This window comes from Hyla sarda, chromosome 4, assembly GCF_029499605.1.
Source record: "Hyla sarda isolate aHylSar1 chromosome 4, aHylSar1.hap1, whole genome shotgun sequence".
NCBI lineage: Eukaryota > Metazoa > Chordata > Amphibia > Anura > Hylidae > Hyla > Hyla sarda.
Window position 1 is genome coordinate 121894776 of NC_079192.1, and position 23601 is coordinate 121918376.

General features: G+C 41.8%; 1 protein-coding gene across 2 annotated transcripts in view; it reads left to right on the forward strand.

Annotated features, from left to right (window-relative positions):
- Positions 1-23601, forward strand: part of ARNT2 (aryl hydrocarbon receptor nuclear translocator 2) — a 144488-nt gene that overhangs the window by 109310 nt on the left and 11577 nt on the right. For both annotated transcript variants that reach the window (XM_056571943.1, XM_056571944.1), the window contains 6 exons: positions 907-1041; positions 1295-1369; positions 12054-12205; positions 16305-16377; positions 16464-16590; positions 17880-17976. In XM_056571943.1, coding sequence (XP_056427918.1) covers positions 907-1041; positions 1295-1369; positions 12054-12205; positions 16305-16377; positions 16464-16590; positions 17880-17976 — 659 coding nt within the window. The remainder of the gene's footprint in view (positions 1-906; positions 1042-1294; positions 1370-12053; positions 12206-16304; positions 16378-16463; positions 16591-17879; positions 17977-23601) is intronic.

The following is a 23601-nucleotide window of genomic DNA, read 5'->3' on the forward strand; positions in this document are numbered from 1 at the left end:
CAAGACTATTACAAGGGTAAGACAAAATGCCCCAATGCTGTGTTGAAATCGGGACCCCAAGGCTAAAAAATGTTAATTAAGAAAAAAAAATGTCATTTGTTTCAAACTGACCACAGGTCCTCTTTACATGTACATTGTGTATTCCCTTATAAACAGACACCATGACCGAGAGCAGGCTCCATCACATGAACAGTACATGGGCACGGACAGCAATAAATTCTACTGGAGTCTGGTCCACTATTTTGATGGGAAAATAAGCACAGACATAGCCAAAGACTTATACAGTTTATTTTAAAGTGTACCTGTCATTTAGAAAAGGCATAACACAGAGACATTTCAAAAGTTTTGATCAGTCGGGGTCTTAGTGCTGAGACACTTACCAGTCAGAAAAGAGAGTGGCGAGCAGCGATCTCCGTCCAACTTCTGGAGGCTTATAATGGAGCTGCAGGACAGAGTGCCAGGGGTGGAAGCATGTTACCGCCTGCTCCTCCTTTTCCTGCTTCACAGAGACCCCCAACCAATAAGAACATTAACATGTCTCTGCGACATATCAAAAGTTAATTATTTTTTTTATTTTTTATGACAAGTATATGTTAAATATGCCTCTACCTGTTAGTATGGACAGTATAAGTGACACATTTTATGCAAGCCATAGCTCAATGTTTATCATTGGTCACATATATTTAAGTATATCCCTGCCGGTCACAACATATACCTGAGAATAATAAACTATATATCAACACCTCCATTGTTCTAAAAAAAAGAAGTCTTCTGCGTCACTCTCTTTCATCATTTAATATCTTGTTCATTTCTCATACACATACACTGATCCAGTTGCAAGTTTTCCATATTATTTCTGCAGCTCAGTATAAATCATGGGATAAAGTTTATTACTTTCTTTTTCAGGTCACAAGTTCTCCAGGGAGCCTGGATATGAATGGAATGTCTCTTCCCACCGAGTTCTTATCGCGACACAGCACGGATGGGATCATCACGTTTGTAGACCCTCGTTGCATCAGTGTAATTGGTTACCAACCACAGGTTAGTGGTGGAAATAGTTACTATTAGTTATTTCTCTAAATTGTACAAAAAGATGAATTTTGTGGGTTAGATTTTATTCTACTGTAATGGCTTGTCTCACACTTGGCATAAGCTTGTTGCTTTTCTTTCATCTCCTGTTGATAAGACATTGTATATTTTGATGCCTAAGCAAGATTGGTAATTGTACAGACTTTGTAGAGCTATAGATTTACCAAGATGGTATCGATTTTAAAATAGTTTTTTTTTTGTCTAGGACCTCCTTGGAAAGGACATTATTGAGTTCTGCCACCCTGAAGACCAGAGTCATCTTAGAGAGAGTTTTCAGCAGGTACTATACAAGTAATGCCCTTGTAATAAAAACTATGAAACGGACTGATCCTTTTATCAATGACATGACAATAAACCAGCTTTCATTTACTCTGTTTTCCAAATTGCACCTTCGGCTCAAACACTGATATTTATAGTTGATCCTCACGTTTGCAATAACCATTTTATAGCCATACATCTTCAGTAGCTATCTGCCAAATGTTCAGCGGACAACTACCTCTCCTCAGAAGGGGTAAACCGATGTGAGACAGGTCTGGCAGTAGCTTGGCTCACAAATGACAAACAGGTCTGGCAGTAGCTTGGCTCACAAATGACAAACAGGTCGGACAGCTGAAATCCAACATGCCCAACCTTTCTCTTCCCCAATATAATCTATTGTAGGGAGAGTCAAGGGGCCTCCGTACACTTTAAATTTTAGACAGTCCACATGTCCCCTCAACTTTTGACTGAAGTGTATGGGGACATTTAGGGTACAGGTTGCAGAAACACACCTGTTTGTTTGAACAAGTCTATAACTTAGACTGCACTGCATGGACATAGTTATACAAGTTATACAACTTTTATCATAGCTTCCATCAATTTATAAATTTAGCTAAAAACGTGTATAGGAAGCTGCAACCCGACAATAGGGACAATAGTATTACTGCCAGATGAGTACTAATGTGAAAAAGGTTGTGTATCTCATACAACCTGCGAACAATGTATTAAGTGGGGGTACACTTTCCTCAAGTCTCAAGTCTGGGCTTGGTTGTCACCAATAAAGTAAAATATGATGTAGATCCAGTGAATTAATTTAAAACAATTTATTATTACAATGATAGTGCTTGTGGTGTCCTTTGTAGGGCCCTTACATCGGACTCACCACAATAAGCAAGGTAGTGAATGTATAAAATATTCATACAATGAAATAAAATAAAATATACTTATAATATACAGGGTAAAAAAGTGCTGGTATCCCAGTGTGGCAAATAGTCTGTAGAGCTTATAGATGTATGCACGGAGATTGTGCCTTGTATGGTTGATTACAAATAGTCTGAGTAGCAATGTCTCTGTATTGCTTGTATCTGGTCAGGATACTGCATGCGGCAGCGTGTTGGTAAGGGGTTAAAATCAATGTGCTCTGTGGCACTGTGGTTTCCTTGTGTGTATCCCACTCTACCCTGGAGGCACAGGGATAGAGATTGGTGAGTGGGATATAGATAGTCTCTTAATTGTAATCCTGTGGGTGCATGAGGCTGCACTCTGCAGCGCTGGAGGCCCCTCAAATGTGGACCACTCTACCCCGGCGGCACAGGGAAAGTTTTGAGTGGATTTGGGGATTTGGATTCAGCAATGTCCTGGAGCCTGGTTGCCGGAAAAAGGTTTTCGCTGGGGAGACGTCCGCTGGCAGGCGGGATACGTACAACCCCGAAAGCGTGCTCCGGTGAATTTCTTGCGATCCAGTGTATGATGGTAAAGATCGTCGGGTTTGCCAATACTGGGGTACAGGTGATAGAGGCTAGATGCGTTTCGATGTACTCCTCTACCTCTTTTTCAATAGCAATCACCATTGCTATCACTTTGCTTATCGCGGTGAGTCCAATCTAAGGGCCCTACAAAGGACACCACAAGCACTGTCATTGTAATAATAAATAGTTTTTAATTTATTCACTGGATCTACATAATTTTTTTACATATATTTTATATACACCCATTTATTGGTGACAATGAAGCCCAGACTTGAGGAAAGTGTACCCCCACTTCATCCATTTATAAATGTGTAGTTTCTTTTTCGTGCAAAAAACAAGCAGTTGAACGTGTCATTGAATTGCATGAGATAGAAAATATAGCTAGATAATGTCCAGATGTTGAATTTGTTTTGCATAATGCCTTTCCATTTACCTTGGCTATGTATGTTGAAAGGCATCATTTACATGATCCTACACAACTGTCTTCTGCTTTTGTAAGCTTCATTCCTTGTTAAATCGGTACCATCTTGCTCCTGAAACTAAAGTACTTGATCATAATGTAGGTGGAGCTATAACAAATGTCTGGCACCTGATGTCTGAGGTGTGTAAGACTAGGCGCACACTTTGTTGCAAATTGTTATATGCCCTATTGGTCATGGGATTTTGCTATGCATTTGGCATCCAGATTTTACCAATTGCAAATCATTTTTCTGAAAATGTTTCTGATTTATAGGATAGTTCTGCAATGGATGTTTTTTTGCACTCTTGTGAGATCCCAGTCTAGGTAGAATGTTTTATTCTAACAGGCAAGTAGCAGAATTAAGCTGCTTGTTGAATCTCATAATCTTATAAAGCCAGCGTTACAATTCCTGTACATGGGGCTAAGGATATCTTGTGTGGTTTCAGTGCATAGTCATTAAAGCACAACTTTCATGAGATTTTAGCCCCCCAGACTACTACAATGTTGTTACAGATGTCCATAACATGAGTGTAACCATATCTTTATGGGTTTTTCTCCTTATTTAAAAACTTATACAATACATTTATCCAGTGGTCTGGCACAGTCGGATAGGCGTGGCTTGGGGTTCGCTGTGTAGTAAGACACAAGCTGGGATCACTGTGTAGTAAGACAGCGCATGCGCCCCTTCTGACGTGCACGCGCCACTGCCCTGCATTGACAGTGAGCGCTCGCTCCCGCTGTTTATATGCTCAATGCGCAGGTGCAGTACTAGAGGAAGGGAGGGGCACATGCGCTGCCTCTTACTACACAGCGATCCCAGCGCTGAAAGGAGAGGATAGGTGTGGCGGCTGCGGGGTTTTCCGAACCCCAAGCCACCCCTATCCGACTGTGCCAGACCGCTGGATAAATGTATTTTATAAGTTATTAAAGAAGGAGGAAAACCCATAAAGGTATGGCTACACTCATGTTATGGACATCTGTAGCAACATTGTAGTAGTCTGGGGGGCTAAAAATTCAACTTATCTCCCAGATGATCAGACACTTATACGTGAATAGGGGATATGTTTATAAATGCTGGTATCCCTATATGGCGGTTGTCCCACCATAAAAGGTGTACTTGGGAGAAAAAGATGCTTACAAATTAAATATTAAGTTAAAAAAAAAGAAACCTTCCAGTCAGTATCAGCTGCTCTATGCCCTGGGGAAATCATGACACAGTGCTCTCTGCTGCCACCTCTGTCCGTGTCAGAAACTGTCCAGAGCAGGAGAAGTTTGCTATGGGGATTTGCTCCTGCTCTGGACTGTTCACTTACACAGACAAAGGTGGAAGCAGGGAGCATTGTGTCAGACTGGAAAGAACTACAAAACTTCCTGCAGAGTATAAAGCAGCTCATAAGTACTGGAAGGATTATGTTTTCTAAATAGAAGCAATTTACAGACCAGTTTAACTTTCTGGCACCACGTGATTTGCAAACAATTTGTTGTTCAGAGCACCCCTTTAACCCCTTAAGGACATAGGGCATACAGGTACGCCCTGACGTCCTGGTACTTAAAGGAGATATCCAGTGGTGAAAAACGTATCCCCTATCCTAAGAATAGGGAATAAGTTTAAAATTACGGGGGGTCCGACCGCTGGGGCCCCCACGCGCTATCTAGCCAGCGAGCCGGGGCCCCCTTACAGAGAGATTGGGGGGGCCCCAGCGGTCCTACCCCTCGCAATCTGAAACTTATCCCCTTTTTCACCAATGGACTACACCTTTAAGGACACAGGGCATACCTGTACGCCAGTGGGAATTCCGGTCCATGGCGCGTGCCGGGCAGGGACTGGACCGGGATGCCTGCTGAAACCATTCAACAGGCATCCTGTGACAACGCCTGGGGGGTCCTGAGACCTGAATTCACACCTGCGATCTGCCGCGATTCTGATCATATGGAACAACTAACCAATAGCTGCTGGCAGAGGAGCCAGGGACCCCCCCCCCTCTGACCAGATCTGTGCCCCTCAAGGCAGAAGAAGTGGCCTCCTGCCACCTGTAGCTCAGGGTGAGTTTGTGTGAAGGGACAGGTAGGAGTAAACAAGTAAAAAAAAAAATGTTTTGCTGTGTGACCTGGGCCCTATTAAGGTTTCAGGGCGCTGCATTTGGCCACCTTTTTTTGGCCGCAGCATTTATTTATTTGTATTTATTTATAACGGTGTGTGATATTTTATCACACACAGTTATATAGGGTTTGCACCAAGCACACATACATACACACTCCCCCCCCCCACACACACACACACACACAACCCCTCCCCGCCACCATAGAAAAAAATGGGGATGGCCCGCCGGGCATATGCATATGCTCTACTTGCCTCTGACACTGAATCTGCCAGTGAGGACTAGGAAGATCCTACTTTTCTGTGTTCTTCCTCGTCCTCCTCATCATCGAATTCTGATGATGAGCCCCCCAGAAGGAGGCGGAGACGCCGCAGGCGAGGCAACACACACCCTGGAAAATAAATTTAGGGAACACCCGTCTGTTCCAAATGTCCAGTTCCAGTTCCCCCTATACACCTTCCCTATGGGATGTACTGTGTGGAATGGGGTCACATGTGGGTGTTCCTTTCTTTTATTCTCCTCTGAATGTATGTAACAGTCAGCTACTGATATGCCATAGGCCTCAAATGCAAACATGACTCTTGAGCCCTGTAGTGTGCCCGCATAGCATGTTACGTATTTCCATACTCAGAAGCAGTGGGGTAACAAAATGTTAGGGGGGGGGGCATTTTCTCCTATTACCCCTTGTGCAAATGAATAATTTAAGGTTACACCTTTTTGTGAAAAAAAAACCTGTTTCTTAATTTTACATTTTTTCATTGGGCCCCAATGTTCCAAACACCTGTGAGGTGTAAATACTCGTTGTACCCCTTGTTACATTCCCTGAGGGGTGTAGTTTCCAAAATGATAGTACTTGAGGGGGGGGGGGGGGGGGAGTCCGCTGTTCTGGCTCCAAGGTAGCTCTGTAAACGCTCGAGGCCCCTGACAAAATTCGCCAAAGTATGCACCCACAGAGCAGTTTACGTCCAGATATGAAGTATGTCCTTACTCCGAAGAAATGTATTTATACATTTATGGTGACATTTTCTCCTATTACCACTTGTGAAAATGAATAATTTGGGGTAAAGAACATGCAAGTGTAAAAAATTAAGATTTTTAATATTCTCCTTAACTTTGATGCGATTCCTGTGAAACAACTAAAGGGTTAACACACTTTCTGAATGTCATTTTGAATACTTTGAGGGGCGCAGTTTTTATAATGGGGTAATTTATGGGGTATTTCTAATATGCTCCTCAAATCCACTTCAAAACTGAACTGGTCCCTGAAATATTCCAAATTTGAAAATTTTGTGAAATATTGGAAAATTGCTGCTGAACTTTGAAGCCCTCTGATGTCTTCCAAAAGTAAAAGCATGTCAACTTTATGATGTAGACATATTGTATATGTGAATCAATATATAACTTATTTGATATGTATATTTTCCTTACAAGCAGAGAGCTTCAAAGTTAAAAAAAAATTAAAAATTTTCTAATTTTTCATAACATTTTCAAATTTTTCACCAAGAAATAATGCAAGTATCGCAGTAAAAATAAAAGCATCCCAGAGTTTATTAATGCTTAAAGTGACAGTGGTCAGATGTGCAAAGAATGCTCTGGTACTCCCCTGGAAAAAATTTTTTTTTTAAATCAACTGATGCCAGGATGGTAAACGGATTTGTAAATTACTTCTATTAAAAAAGCTTAACCCTTCTAGTACTTACCAGCTGCTGTTATGATCCATAGGAAGTTCTTTTCTTTTTGAATTTCCTTTCTGGCTGATCACAGTGCTCTCTGCAGACACCTCTGTCCATTTTAGGAACTGTCCAGAGTAGGAGAGGTTTTCTATGAGTATTTGCTCCTACTCTGGACAGTTCCTAAAATGGACAGACGTGTCAGCAGAGAGCACTGTGGTCAGACAGAAAGGAAATTCTAAAAGAAAAGAAAGTCCTGTGGATCATAACAGCAGCTGATAAGTACTGGAAGGGTTAAGATTTTTAATAGAAGTAATTTACAAATCTGTTTAACTTTCTGGCACCAGTTGATTTAAACAAAATGTTTTCCAGTGGAGCACCCCTTTAAGGGCAAAATGAGCTTGGTTCTTAAGGGGTTAAATGGGCACTGTCAGATACAAAACATTTTTAATTGTTGTACATCTTGACAACATTTCTAATATACTTCATAAGAACATTTTATTTTATTTTTATAGAAATCATGGCTTATAAAATCATGGCTTTTTACAAGCTGAAGCACAGTCAATTACGAAGTCCAGTTAGTGAGGGTGGGCTGGCACTCCTCTGTGCTCTCTCATGTCTGATAGGACTCCTCTGTGCCCTCTCCTATCTGAAAGCACTCCTTTGTTCTCTCTCCTGTCTGATAGCACTCTTCTGTGCTCTCTCCTGTCTGATAGTACTCCTTTGTGCTCTCTCCTGTCTGATAGTACTCCTCTGTGCTCTCTCCTGTCTGATATCACTCCCTCTGTGCTCTCTCCTGTCTGATTGTACTCCTCTGTGCTCTCTCCTGTCTGATACCACTCCTCTGTGCTCTCTCCTGTCTGATACCACTCCTCTGTGCTCTCTTCTGTCTGATAGGACTCCTCTGCGCTCTCTCCTTTCTGATAGGACTCCTCTGTGCTCTCTCCCATCTGATAGTACTCCTCTGTGCTCTCTCCTGTCTGATAGTACTCCTCTGTGCTCTCTCCTATCTGATAGGACTCCTCTGCTCTCTCTCCTTTCTGATCGGACTCCTCTGTGCTCTCTCCTATCTGATAGTACTCCTCTGTGCTCTCTCCTGTCTGATAGTACTCCTCTGTGCTCTCTCCTGTCTGATAGCACTCCTCTGTACTCTCTCCTGTCTCATAGGACTCCTCTGTGCTCTCGTCTGATAGCACTCCTCTGTGCTCTCTCTCCTGTCTGATAGGACTCCTCTGTGCTCTCTCCTGTCTGATAGGACTCCTCTGTGCTCTCTCCTGTCTGATAGGACTCCTCTGTGCTCTCTCCTGTCTGATAGTACTCCTCTGTGCTCTCTCCTGTCTGATAGTACTCATCTGTGCTCTCTATGTCTGATAGCACTCCTCTGTGCTCTCTTCTGTCTGATAGGACTCCTCTGTGCTCTCTGCTGACTGATAGCACTCCGCTGTGCTCTCTCCTGTCTGATAGTACTTCTCTGTGCTTTCTCCTATCTGATAGCACTCCTCTGTGCTCTCTCCTGTCTGATAGTACTCCTCTGTGCTCTCTCCTGTCTGATAGCACTCCTCTGTGCTCTCTCCTGTCTGATAGCACTCCTCCGTGCTCTCTCCTGTCTGATAGGACTCCTCTGTGCTATCTGCTGACTGATAGCACTCCTCTGTGCTCTCTCCTGTCTGATAGTACTCCTCTGTGCTCTATCCTGTCTGATAGGACTCCTCTGTGCTCTCTCCTGTCTGATAGGACTCCTCTGTGCTCTCTCCTGTCTGATAGGACTCCTCTGTGCTCTCTCCTGTCTGATAGGACTCCTCTGTGCTCTCACCTGTCCTGTCAGACAGGAGGGGTGATAGCCCACCCTCACTTACTGGACTTTGTCCATGACAAAGCTATGATTTCTATAAAAAGGAAATAATATTTTCTTATGTAATATATTAGACAAATTAATGTTTTAAGATGTTCAACATATAAAACGTTTTTGAATATGGCAGTGCCCCTTTAAAACTTAACCCCTATCGACAGGAAAAAGGATAAATGTTTCATCACAGGTACCCCCAACTGCTTCACAATCTTCAGTCCGGGGGGGGGGGGTTGGTCTGAGTTACCCGTTGGAATTGAGCAGCAGACAGGCATGCACACTGCCACTTCATTTATTGTCTATAGAAGCTGATGATGATAGCCAAGCATTAGGGTATGTTCACACTACAGGGTGTGAACAGAATCTCCGCTCGCTGAATTCAGCGAGCGGAGATTCAGACTGGCAGCCGGCGGCGGCGGAAGGACCACGCGGCACTGCGCCGTCACCATTGACAGCTATGCAGTGCACGCGGACTTCCGCGCAAAGAAGGAACATGTTCTTTCTTTGCGCGGAACAATTTCAGCGGCTGAATTGTCCGCCGCTGAAATTCCGCAGTGTGAACGGGTCTCGCGGAGACCCATTCACACTAATGTTAAGTTCACACTGCGGAATTCCGCGGGGGAACTCCGTAGTGTGAACATAACCTTAAACTCAGCGATCAACTGCAGCTCTCATAGAAATGAATGGAGCGGCATCATGCATGCATCACTGCCGCTCCATTCTGACAGGAGACTCAGCACCCAGTTCTCAAGATAACAAGGAGTTTCAGCAGTCAGAACTCATTGATCATACACCTATCCCTATACTGTATATAGTGGATGGTGCATGATCCTGTCACATTGAAGATGCAGACCAATCTACATTCAGATTCAGCATCAGGAGCTGAGCAGGCTGATGTGTGTGTATGTGTATATATATATATTTAAAGTTCCTACATAAATTGTCATTCATTAATGTAAACCTCTCTTCATTTTTTGTTAAGTAGTTATGTGGGTGGTACTAATCAGTGATTGACAGCTGTCTGTAATTTTTCATATAGAGAGAGCTGTAGAACCGCCTGTTTGACTGCTTATCTCAGAATAAAACAGAGAATTACATGAATAAACAAGTTATCATGGGACTTTTCCCACAAAACTATATATCAGTCTACTCAGCTTCTCCTATTTCTATAACATTATGCCTCGGAATCGGACTACATATTTTAATGTGACAGGTTCCCATCGTGGAATCATGGAACAATCCCTTTAACCCCTTAAGGACGCAGGACGTAAATGTACGTCCTGGTGAGGTGGTACTTAACGCACCAGGACGTACATTTACGTCCTAAGCATAACCGCGGGCATCGGAGCGATGCCCGTGTCATGCGCGGCTGATCCCGGCTGCTGATCGCAGCCAGGGACCCGCCGGCAATGGCCGACGCCCGCGAACTCGCGGGCGTCCGCCATTAACCCCTCAGGTGCCGGGATCAATACAGATCCCGGCATCTGCGGCAGTTCGCGATTAAAATGAACGATCGGATCGCCCGCAGCGCTGCTGCCGGGATCCGATCATTCATAACGCCGCACGGAGGTCCTCTCACCTTCCTCCGTGCGGCTCCCGGCGTCTCCTGCTCTGGTCTGTGATCGAGCAGACCAGAGCAGGAGATGACCGATAATACTGATCTGTTCTATGTCCTATACATAGAACAGATCAGTATTGGCAATCATGGTATTGCTATGAATAGTCCCCTATGGGGACTATTCAAGTGTAAAAAAAAATGTAAAGAAATGTAAAAGTAAAAGTAAAAAAAAAGTGAAAAATCCCCTCCCCCAATAAAAAAGTAAAACGTCCGTTTTTTCCTATTTTACCCCCAAAAAGCGTAAAAAATTTTTTTTATAGACATATTTGGTATCGCCGCATGCGTAAATGTCCAAACTATTAAAATAAAATGTTAATGATCCCGTACGGTGAACGGCGTGAACGAAAAAAAATTTTAAAAGTCCAAAATTCCTACTTTTTTAATACATTTTATTAAAAAAAAAATTATAAAAAATGTATTAAAAGTTTTTTATATGCAAATGTGTTATCAAAAAAAAGTACAGATCATGGCGCAAAAAATGAGCCCCCATACCGCCGCTTATACGGAAAAATAAAAAAGTTATAGGTCATCAAAATAAAGGGATTATAAACGTACTAATTTGGTTAAAAAGTTTGTGATTTTTTTTAAGCGCAACAATAATATAAAAGTATATAATAATGGGTATCATTTTAATCGTATTAACCCTCAGAATAAAGAACACATGTCATTTTTACCAGAAATTGTACGGCGTGAAAACGAAACCTTCCAAAATCAGCAAAATTGCGTTTTTCGTTTTAATTTCCGCACAAAAATAGTGTTTTTTGGTTGCGCCATACATTTTATGATATAATGAGTGATGTCATTACAAAGGACAACTGGTCGCGCAAAAAACAAGCCCCCATACTAGTCTGTGGATGAAAATATAAAAGAGTTATGATTTTTAGAAGGCGAGGAGGAAAAAATGAAAACGTAAAAATTAAATTGTCTGAGTCCTTAAGGCCAAAATGGGCTGAGTCCTTAAGGGGTTAAAGGGGTATTTCAGGCAAAACCTTTTTTTTTTTTTTTATATATATCAACTGGCTCCGGAAAGTTAAACAGATTTGTAAATGACTTCTATTAAAAAATCTTAATCCTTCCAGTAGTTATTAGCTACTGAAGTTTTCTGTCTAACTGCTCAATGATGATGTCACGTCCTGGGAGCTGTGCATGATGGGAGAATATCCCCATAGGAACTGCACAGCTCCCGGGACGTGAGCTATCAGAGAGCAGTTAGACAGAAAACAACAACTCAACTTCAGAAGCTAATAACTATTGGAAGGATTAAGATTTTTTAATAGAAGTAATTTACAAATCTGTTTAACTTTCCGGAGCCAGTTGATATATAAAAAAAAGTTTTGGCCTGGAATACCCCTTTAAGGTAGTAAACATCTTAACCTCTATAGGTATAATGAGCTAAAGAAAATGATGTGTCACCATTATGAAATAGTTGATATATTCTTGAGCTAGAAGGAAAGGAAAATTGTTATAACTGTTAGTAACATGGTAATGACATCTTATATCTTTGGATTGTCTATTCTATTATAATTTAACATTTCTTCCACTAGGTGGTGAAGCTGAAAGGACAGGTATTATCAGTGATGTATCGTTTCCACACTAAGACTCGAGACTGGATGCTTCTTCGCACCAGCAGCTTCACTTTCCAGAACCCGTACTCTGATGAGATTGAGTACATTATCTGTACAAATACCAATGTAAAGTAAGTAGCCTGCAGACAGTCTGCTCTTCATCCCTTACTAAGGCTAAACACCTTCCAAAAAATGTAGCCTACAGTTTGCATATACCAGTCTGACTAAACCTTATAGATGTAACCCAATATTAACATTATTCAGACACATTGGAATATAAAAGTTGTTTGTGGGATGCATTAATACATATCAGTGTTGATTGTTGGAAATATACCTCTGGCATTTGTAGGCTTATAGCTTTAATGCACCGATCTATTCAATCTTTTACTGGTCCCAATAAGACATAGGCTAAGTTTCTAATTGTTTTTTTGTGGCCCAGAAAAAAACGCCACAGCATTTTCCTGTGTTTGGCATTTTTATCTTGCGTTTTTTCTGGCGGTTTTTGTATTTGAGTGGAAATTGCATTTTTAGCCCCTAAAAAATTTTTAGCCCCTGTGTTTTTTTGTACCCAAAATTTGTTGGGTACAAAAAAAAAAAAAGGATGAAGTAATGATGGAAAAAATATTTATTTCACTAAATTAATATTTTTTATAACAAAGTTTTAATTCATTTTTAATAAAGTGTGTGTTTAACTTTTTCCCCTCTATTTTTTTTTTTATTTTTTAGGTAGTACTTCTACTCCCAGCATGGAACACACTGCTCCATGATGGGAGTAGTAGTACCTGTACTAATATACTAATAGACATATCGCCAGTCGTGACACCCGATGCGATCGTCCATAATATAGCAGAGATGCGGAGCGGTTCTATACAGCGCTCACATCTCTGCACTGTACTCTGGCCAGTAATGTGAATAGAACATCACTCGTTCATATTTTCCGCCCAGAGTGGGGATTGGCCAGATGGTTGCAACCAATCACCGCTCTCAGAGGGAAATATGAATGAGTGATGTTCTATTCACATCACTGGCCAGAGTATAGTGCAGAGATGCGAGCGCTTTATAGAGCCGCTCCACATCTCTGCAATAGATAGGACGATCGCAGCGGATGTCAGGAGTGATACCCGCGGTGATCTGTTCTTAACTGCAGGTACTACTACTCCCAACATGGAGCACGCTCTGCTCCATGTTGGGAGCTGTAGTACCTGCAGTTATGGAAAGATCACAGCGGATATCACTCCTGATACCCGCTGCGATCCTCCTGTATAATGTATAGATGCGGCCGGCCGCTCTTCTATGGTCCCCTGCCCTGACGTATATATACACCTATTCATATTTCCCACAGAGTTGTGATTGGCTGGAACCATCTGGCCAATCACAGCTCTGTGGGAAATATAATTACGTGTTTATATACACCAGTGCAGGGGACCATAGTAGAGCGGCCGGCCCATCTATAAATTATACAGAAGGATCGTAACAGACTCGGGGGTCTGTCAATTAGTACATGTACTACTACTCCCATCATGAAACAGTGTGTTTCATGCTGGGAGTAGTAGTACTACCTAAAAAATTAAGAAAAAAAAGTAAAAACACACATACACTACATTTTTATTATTGTTGGCTACATTTTTAGTGCCCTGCCCGCCCACATAAATTGATCCCTGTTTTAAAAATTTATAAAAATGTTCTTATAAAAAAGATACATTTCCTTAGATACAATTTTTTCATTCACAGCTGTATATTTTTTATTTTTTAATGGTACCCTATAAAATTTTATTAAAAAGGTATCTCCATCACTTTTTTGGATCGCTAAAGTCCAAAAAAAGAATAAAAACCGCCTGCAAAAACGCCAAAGTTAAAACCCACATGTCGTTTTTCTAGGCGTTTTTTCACTCCCATAGACTATTTTTACTCCCACACATGATTTCATAAAAAAAATAAATAAAAAAAAACACCATTGGCTCAACATGCTGCGGCTTTTCAAACCCACTAAGGAGCTAAAAAAAAGAGTGAAAAAACGCCAAGAGGATTAAAAAGATGCCAAACTGGAAAACGCCAAATGGAAAAAGAATTTAGCGATTTCCCATTGATTTACAGCTAACATCTGGCCGCAGCATTTTTTGGCCCCAAAAAAACGCCCTGCGTCAGAATTGGCGTCCCCCGTCCCCCCCCCCCCCCCCAAAAAAAAAACAAGTAGAAATTCAGCCATATAGTCAATTATATTAAAAGGCACAGTCAAGACTAGTTATTGTGATCCCCCACACATTGGGGGAGATTCTCAAATAATTTTTTGCCCCAAAAAAGAAAAAATCCAAAGTATCGACCACATTTGCAAAGAGCTTTGTGCCGCGGTCTACACTGTTCACGTCAGTTTTGTAAAAGTGGGCGTGTCCATGTAGATTGTCTGCTTTACATGATATTTTCAAAGGGGTGAGAGTCCAGTTTGCATCAAAAATTTCACACCAGATTTTTTATCACAGAAATGGTTGTAGTTTTATAGTTTTTTTGTTTTTTGGGGGGAAAAGGTGTTATTTAAGTAATTATAAAAAAATTAAATCATTTTTATGGAAAATTTTTATTAAAAAAAAAATAAAATATATATATATATATATATATATATATATAATATTTTTTTTTTGTTTTTTGTTTTTTCTTGGTCACTGCACCTGCACTCACATTTAAGCTCAGAAATGTTTTATTTATACAGTTAGGGCTTGTCTGGGCACTAGTTACACAGAAGATTTTGTGAGATGTTTCCGCCAGACTTCTCTGGGATGTAAAATTTGGCGCAAAATCAGCAATTTTGACGCAAAAAAAACAATGTGGCTGAAACAAAAAAAAAATAGCGCAAAAAAAAACTAAAGTGACACAAAAAATTATTTTCACATATTTTCGAAGCAACACAAAAGACCTTTGAAAATGTGAGGAGAAAAAAAGAGGTGTGAATAATATCTGGAACAGAAATTACAGTCGTTTTTGAGAATCTCCCCCCATTATTTTTGGTCTTTACGCTATTCTCCATGTGTATATAAAAGGTATACAAAGAGACCATTAAAAGGCATTATGTCTTCATGCTTTCATACCCATAACTGCAATATAAGATTGCTTCCAATAGCCATAAAAAAATTACGAGAGGTTGAATTATTGAATTTTTGCAATAAAAAAGGTTTGCAGATACATTCTAATTCACTTATGTCAGTCTCTAACCAGACTGCTTTAATATATCTATGTTGGGATCTCCACATTTTGCTGACTTAGCAGTCTTGATCACACAAGGGAAGCCTTATGACTGTGTGTTTCACCTACATATTGTTTAGTTTGATTTTACCATCTTTTTCATAGTCTTATATGTTGACCAGATATTTGTCTCATATAAACATGAAGGGGTACTCTGGGCAAAAACATTTTATCCCCTATCCAAAGGATAGGGGATAAGATGTCTGATCGCGGGGGGCCCGCTGCTGAGACCCCCCGCGATCTCCCTGCAGCACCCGCATTCTATGCGGGGACTGTGTCTCTAGTTTCGGAAACACCTCTTGGGACGTGACGTCACGCCATGCCCCCTCCATTCATGTCTATGGGAGGGGGCGTGACGTCTATGTCTATGCGGGGGCTGCAGGGAGATCGCGGGGGGGGGGGGGGGCTCAGCAGCGGGCCCCCCAGTGATCAGACACCTTATCCCCTATCCTTTGGATAGGGAATAAAATATTTTTGCCTGGAATACCCCTTTAATAACAATTGAGCAGAAAAAAACATTTCAAACAAAGTACAGCACAAATGCATAAACTGCTAGTAAATGCACATTGTGGTCACCAAACACAAAGTTGGGATTTTTATTTAAGTTTCAGTTTTTTTTATCAATTTTATGCAGCCTATTCTGGAACTTTCCCTGTCCATGTCCACGTGGACACATATGACAGGTGATGATGGTGATCAGGACAAGTTTTCAGCCTCCAGATTCACAATAATGTTGCCTTTTTACTAAAGGCAAACCAAGATCTTTAAAATGTTGAGGAATTCAAGGTCAAAATATATTTGAAACTTTTATAATTCAATATTTATTTTTTCTACATAAAACTGGAAAACCTCCTCTTCAAGATCTGAGCCTTGGACACTCCAGTGTATGACAGAGGGCACAGATAGGGCAGCAGTGCTGTTTATTTGTTTCTGTCTTATAAACTATCTGTACCGTTATAGCCTACAGTATTTCTGCAGCTGTTTCTGTGTTCCTAGGCAGGTCCAGCAGCAGCAGGCCGAGCTGGAGGTTCATCCAAGGGACAGCCTGTCCTCCTATGACCTGTCACAGGTGGGTATCTCCCACATATGCCTCCCAACCCATCGTCTTGCTGTGTGCTTTGCCTGTGTTCGATGACATGCCCATTGTCATTTCAGGTGCCTGTCCCAAATCTAGCGGGGAATGTACATGAAGGAGGGAAGTCTGTGGTCGATAAGGCAGAATCCATATTTTCCCAAGACCGGGACCCGAGGTTTGCCGAAATGTTTGCTGGAATTACAGCCTGTAAGTTGTCCATTTTATCCCTTGGGACCAATCACAAGCTATTAGAAGTGATAGCTTTTGCATCGTCATTTTTGGGCATACAGCCTTTCTGTGTGCCGTCAAGATATTTCCTTGCACTTGCCCTTGACGCCTCAGTACCTAGAGGGCTATCAATGTTCATCTTTTTTATCTTGACCTTAATAGAGTCCGTCTGCCTACTTTCAACAATGCATTACATCTTTAAAGGGATTACGTGATCTTAGATACCTATCGAGTTCAGATCAGGACAATTTAAAGCATGCAATAGAATTCAGGGACCCAAGAGATCTTGGTTATTTCAATAAGTGTGTTTTCAATAAGCATTTATGTATGTTTGTAAATGCAGTGAAAGGGTCAAATGCTGAGTCTCCATTGAGAAGGAATGTAATGTAACATATCCAAGGTGCCTTCTGCTAGCCTGCTTGTCGCCATCAATACATAGTTCCAGAGGTAACAGGGGCCTATGTCTCTGATAGAATTAAGGGGGGAGGGGGTGGACGTCTGCAAGAGATCTGAGGGCTTGTAAATTATTTTTATACTGTTTGTGAAGTTAAATGTATTAAAAGCGGCTTTAATACTGTAGGTAATGGAGGTTGATTTATTTTACTGACAAAATAACTATCTCTGCAAACCTTACCTAAAGGTTATAGTGGACTAAATGTCTCGGAAAAGTTTTTATGGAATTTTTGTTTTTCTTCATGATATATGTTTTTACTTTCATGTTCAACTTGAACAGAATTTGGCATTAACTCCTTAACTGCTGTCTTCAGGTAACATTGCTTAATCTAATGTTGCCTTCTACCTCTTAAATACCTCATTAAATGTAGCCATTTTGTTTTTCAGTATATTATTTCCACATAAAAATGATTTTAGAAACTGTTAGCCTGGGTTTGTAGATTTCATTTTGGTTACTCATGAAGACTACCCAGGCCATAGACTCTATTAGGACTTTGAACATTAAAGAGCCACTCAGGACCCCTCTCTATGAACCAAAATAGAGCAGCTTGTTCTGGAGGATTTCACTTTTGGCCATTTATCTGTATGGCCACCATATAATACCCAGTTGGCTCCATCCTGGCAGGCTGCAGCTTTTCCTGGCAAAATTCCAACATGGGACCTGGGGCAATTTTAGGGATTGCCTTTGATGACCCTTTCTGGGTAGTGATGCATCTAAAAGCCCCAGACTATAAGTCATGAAAACCAAGGTATAAAATAGTGGATTGTACTGATTTGTAAGAACATATGTAATGTCTTTCCCACTCTTTTATCAGCCGAGAAGAAAATGTTGTCAGCATCCAGTAGTGGTTCTCAGCAGTTATACTCAACAGGAAGCCCCTTCCAACCTGGTCATGGTGGCAAGACCTTTAGGTATGTATTAATACCTATCCTTAAGTCCTGTCAGTAGCCAGATAAATAAAGATTGCTTCCAGACTACACAGAAAAAGTAAAACAAAGAGTAATGAACAGTTACCAAGGTTTTGCAGTGATTGCTTCCAGGATGCATTGGGTCACACAATGTGCGCTACCAAATATGGTCACCTGTCAATGCCAGTCACTTCAGTGACATCAGCTTTTATATGTTGTGATACTGCATCCTTTGTCCTCTCATTATAACCAGTTTACCTTTTTTGGACCAATTATGAGACATTGTCAAGGAAAGAAATGAGTTGAGGTATTTGCACTTTAATATAAGATTATATACATATAATATAAATATTTAACCTCTTCAGGACATAGGGCGTATGGATACGCCCTGCATCCCGAGTCCTTAAGGACCGAGGGCGTATCCATACGCCCGTGGGAATTCCGGCCCCCACCGCTAGCCGGTTGGGGACCGGAGCCGGATGCCTGCTGAAATCGTTCAGCAGGCATCCCGGCATATCGCCCAGAGGGGTCATTATGTCCCCCCATGTCGGCGATCGCCGCAGATCGCTGGACAATTCAGACAATTCAGGTGACCCGGAATTACTGGCTGTTCGGGGCCGTCTCTGACGGCCCCGAACAGCCAGAGCATGCAGGGGTGAGGTGGCACTGGTGCCACCTCACGATCGCCCTGATTCGTCGGCCGGATTACCGGCCGACCAATCAGGGCGCCTGCTGCGGGTGTCACTCCCGCACCCGCTCCGCCCCTCTTCTGGAGGACGTGAGCGGGTGCGGGACGTGCACCCCGGGTGCTGGGGACCCCGATCCCCGGCGCCCCTGTTGGGATCGGGGCCCCAGGAGCAGCTGCGGCGGCGGAGACGACGAGGGACTGACCTGTGCAGCTGGATCGTTGGAAGTGAGTGACAGCCTCCTGCTGTTGCTTAGCAACAGCTCCCAGCATGCAAAAAGAGCATGCTGGGAGCTGTAGTTATGCAACAGCAGGAGGCAGACCACCACAACTCCCAGCATTCCCTTATGGGCATGCTGGGACTTATGGTTTTGCAACAGCTGGAGGCACATTCTTTCTATGGAAAAGTGTACCTTCAGCTGTTGTATAACTACAACTCCCAGCTTGCACAAACAGCTAAAGTGCATGCTGGGAGTTGTAGTGGTGCATCTGCTGGTTGCATAACTACAACTCCCAGCATGCTCGTTGGCTGTCGGTGACTGCTGAGAGTTGTAGTTTTGCAACAGCTGAAGGCACACTGGTTGTGAAACTCAGAGTTTTTTTTTACCTAACTCAGTGTTTCACGACCGGTGTGCCTCCAGCTGTTGCAAACTACAACTCTCAGCAGTCACCGTACACCATGCACCGTACATGCTGGGAGTTGTAGTTTTGCAACAGCTGGAGGCACACTGGTTGTGAAACACTGAGTTAGGTCACAAACTCAGTGATACATAACCAGTGTGCCTACAGCTGTTGCAAAACTGCAACTCTCAGCAGTCACCGACAGCCAACGGGCATGCTGGGAGTTGTAGTTATGCAACAGCTGGATGTCCCCCCCAATGTGAACGTACAGGGTACACTCACATGGGCGGAGGATTACAGTAAGTATCTGGCTGCAAGTTTGAGCTGCCGCAAACTTTCTGCTGCAGCTCAAATTGCCAGCGAGAAACTACTGTGAACCCCCGCCCGTGTGACTGTACCCTAAAAACACTACACTACCACAAAATAAAATAAAAAGTAAAAAACACTACGTATACACATACCCCTACACTGTCCCCCTCCCCAATAAAAATGAAAAACGTCTGGTACGCCACTGTTTCCAGAACGGAGCCTCCAGCTGTTGCAAAACAACTCCCAGTATTGTCGGACAGCCGTTGACTGTCCAGGCATGCTGGGAGTTTTGCAACAGCTGGAGGCACCCTGTTTGGGAATCACTGGCGTAGAATTCCCCTATGTCCACCTCTATGCAATCCCTAATTTAGGCCTCAAATGCGCATGGCGCTCTCACTTTGGAGCCCTGTCGTATTTCAAGGCAACAGTTTAGGGCCACATATGGGGTATCGCCGTACTCGGGAGAAATTGTGTTACAAATTTTGGGGGGTATTTTCTGCTTTTACCCTTTTTAAAAATGTAAAATTTTTGGGAAAACAAGCATTTTAGGTAAAAAAAAAATTTTTTTTTTTACATATGCAAAAGTCGTGAAACACCTGTGGGGTATAAAGGTTCACTTAACCCCTTGTTACGTTCCCCGAGGGGTCTAGTTTCCAAAATGGTATGCCATGTGGGTTTTTTTTTGCTGTCCTGGCACCATAGGGGCTTCCTAAATGCGGCATGCCCCCAGAGAAAAATTTGCGTTCAAAAAGCCAAATGTGACTCCTTCTCTTCCGAGACCTGTAGTGCGCCAGCAGAGCACTTTTCACCCCCATATGGGGTGTTTTCTGAATCGGGAGAAATTGGGCTTCAAATTTTTAGGGGTATTTTCTGCTATTACCCTTTTTAAAAATAAAAATTTTTTGGGAAAACAAGCATTTTAGGTAAAACATTTTTTTTTTTTTTTACATTTGCAAAAGTCGTGAAACACCTGTGGGGTATTAAGGTTCACTTTATCCCATGTTACATTCCCCGAGGGGTCTAGTTTCCAAAATGGTATGCCATGTGGTTTTTTTTTGCTGTTCTGGCACCATAAGGGCTTCCTAAAGGTAACATGCCCCCCAAAAACCATTTCAGAAAAACGTACTCTCCAAAATCCCCTTGTCGCTCCTTCCCTTCTGAGCCCTCTACTGCGCCCGCCGAACACTTTACGTAGACATATGAGGTATGTCCTTACTCGAGAGAAATTGGGCTACAAATACAAGTAAAAATTTTGTCCTTTTACCCCTTGTAAAAATTCAAAAATTGGGTCTGCAAGAACATGTGAGTGTAAAAAATGAAGATTGTGAATTTTCTCCTTCACTTTGCTTCTATTCCTGTGAAACACCTAAAGGGTTAAAACGCTGACTGAATGTCATTTTGAATACTTTTGGGGGTGTAGTTTTTATAATGGGGTCATTTATGGGGTATTTCTAATATGAAGACCCTTCAAATCCACTTCAAACCTGAACTGGTCCCTGAAAAATACTGAGTTTGAAAATTTTGTGAAAAATCGGAAAATTGCTGCTGACCGTTGAAGCCCTCTGGTGTCTTCCAAAAGTAAAAAGACGTCAATTTTATGATGCAAACATAAAGTAGACATATTGTATATGTGAACCAAAAAAAAATGTATTCGTAATATCCATTTTCCTTACAAGCAGAGAGCTTCAAAGTTAGAAAAATGCAAAATTTTCAAATTTTTCATCAAATTTACGGATTTTTTCACCAAGAAATGATGCAAGTATCGACAAAAATTTACCACTATGTTAAAGTAGAATATGTCACGAAAAAACAATCTCGGAATCAGAATGATAACTAAAAGCATTCCAGAGTTATTAATGTTTAAAGTGACAGTGGTCAGATGTGCAAAAAACGCTCCGGTCCTTAAGGCCAAAATGGGCTCCGTCCTGAAGGGGTTAAAACCAATAGGGAAAACATTTTTATTTACTGTGCTAGCGATATTAAAGTGTATATTGGATACATTTTAAATGGCACGTCCTGGCTTCCACTGAAAGTAAAGATAACAAACTAAAGTGATAGTATACAACTTGGTAAATAGTATAAATAATATCCAGTACAACAGAAGTACAGCAATACTTAACCCCTTTAGGACGAAGGGCGTAAAGGTACACCCTTGTGTCCTGGTACTTAAGGACCTAGGGCACACCTGTACGCCCTGGTCCCGTTATCGGGGTTTGAAGCGTGCTCACGAGCTGAGCACGCTTTATACCTGGTGGGTCCAGACTGCTTTCAGCAGCCAGGACCCATGGTTAGGGCCCATCGGGCAGATGCCCGGCATTAACCCTTTAGATGCCTCAATCAAAGGTGATTGTGGCGTCTGAAATGCTGGGTTAATGGTGTGTGTTAGCTCAGGGCAGCTGAGCGGGACCAGGACATCCGCAGCAAAATCATGGGTCCCGATTAGCTGAGTGGACGGGAGGGCCATTACCTGCCTCCTCGCCATCCGAACGATGCTCTGAGGCTCTGGCCAGCCATGGCAGGCTGGAGCAGCAAAAACACCAATAACACTGATCAATGCTATGCTATGGCATAGCATTGAACAGTGTATTCAATCGTAAGATTGCATGGTATAGCCCCCTATGGAGACAAAAAAAAAAAAGGATAAAAAAAGAAGTTAATAAAAGTGAATTAACCCCATCCCTAATAAAAGTTTGAATTCCCCCCCCCCCTCCTCCTTTTCCCATTTTTTTTGTAAAATAATGTAATAGGGATCGACCGATATCGTTTTTTTAGGGCCGATAATCGGTGGAGGTTAGGGCCGATAGCCGATAATTTATACCGATATTCCGGTATAAGTTATCGGCTATTTATCCCCCCGCGACACCGCTGCAGATCATTGATTTAAAGCGGGCGCTTTAAATCAATGCACTGCAGTGGCTTTTGCGGTGCCATAGGCCGCCGCCGCCACCCGCTTCTCTCCCCCTGCCTGTCCTGGGGTCCTATCACTATCACCGACACAGAAAATGTTAAAGCGTACCTGTCATAGTGCAAAAAAAAATAATAATAAAAAAGGATATGTTACTCAGAACCTAATTTTGATCATGTACATATCATTTTCATTTGTCTAGGACCGATATATCTCTAACAAATAGCATTTATATGTTGCTCACTTGCTTTGTGTTCTTGTCTTGTTCTTGTCTTGTGGAAGGGGTGTAGTTTTGCATTGAAACAGCTGGAGCTGCAGTGTTTGTAAAGCATTGTGTTAGAGCAGTGTTTCCTTTAGCTGTTGCAAAACTACAACTCCCAGCATGCCCACACATGCTTTGTCTGTAGTTTTGCAAGAGCTGGAGAATACACAGCTCTAAAACTTAGTTCTACAAAGATTGTACCCCCAGCTGTTGTAAAACTGCAACTCCCATCAAAGGAGTTGTAGTTTAGAAACAACTGAAGGCTGTAGTGGTGCAATGGTGATCTCCTATACTGGATACCAACACACTTTACAGCCGGTATCCTGTATGCTGCAAAATACAGAGTAGTCAGTCTGCATAAAGACAAATGACCCCTAGTGGTGTCTATTTTATTTTAGATTTTTTAGTAAAATTGAAATTTTTTTTAATAAATGTATATTTAAAAAGTCATCTTATCAGTAGGACTACAAAATATAAAAGGTTTTTCATAATGACAGTGCCTCTTTAAAGTTCATCTCTATTTACAATGGCATTTACCCAGTAAACCCATTTTTAACAAAAAAATGTATCTGACTGTAAAATGATTATTCCTCAGCAACGCAGCTCAATGACTTTTATTGAAATAAATTGATAAAATAGGTTTATTGCTGCAAACCATCTTCATATGAAGGCCAAAAGGGTGTAATTACCTTATATAATGGATTATCATTGTAAAGCTTCTTGGAAGTGCTCCAGTGAAAAAATTAATAATATTTCTAATGGTGGGTTCACACTGCATATTTGTTTCTGTTACAGTACTTTTCATTTTGCTGTATGCAAAAATGTAGTCAACTATACTATTGTGTT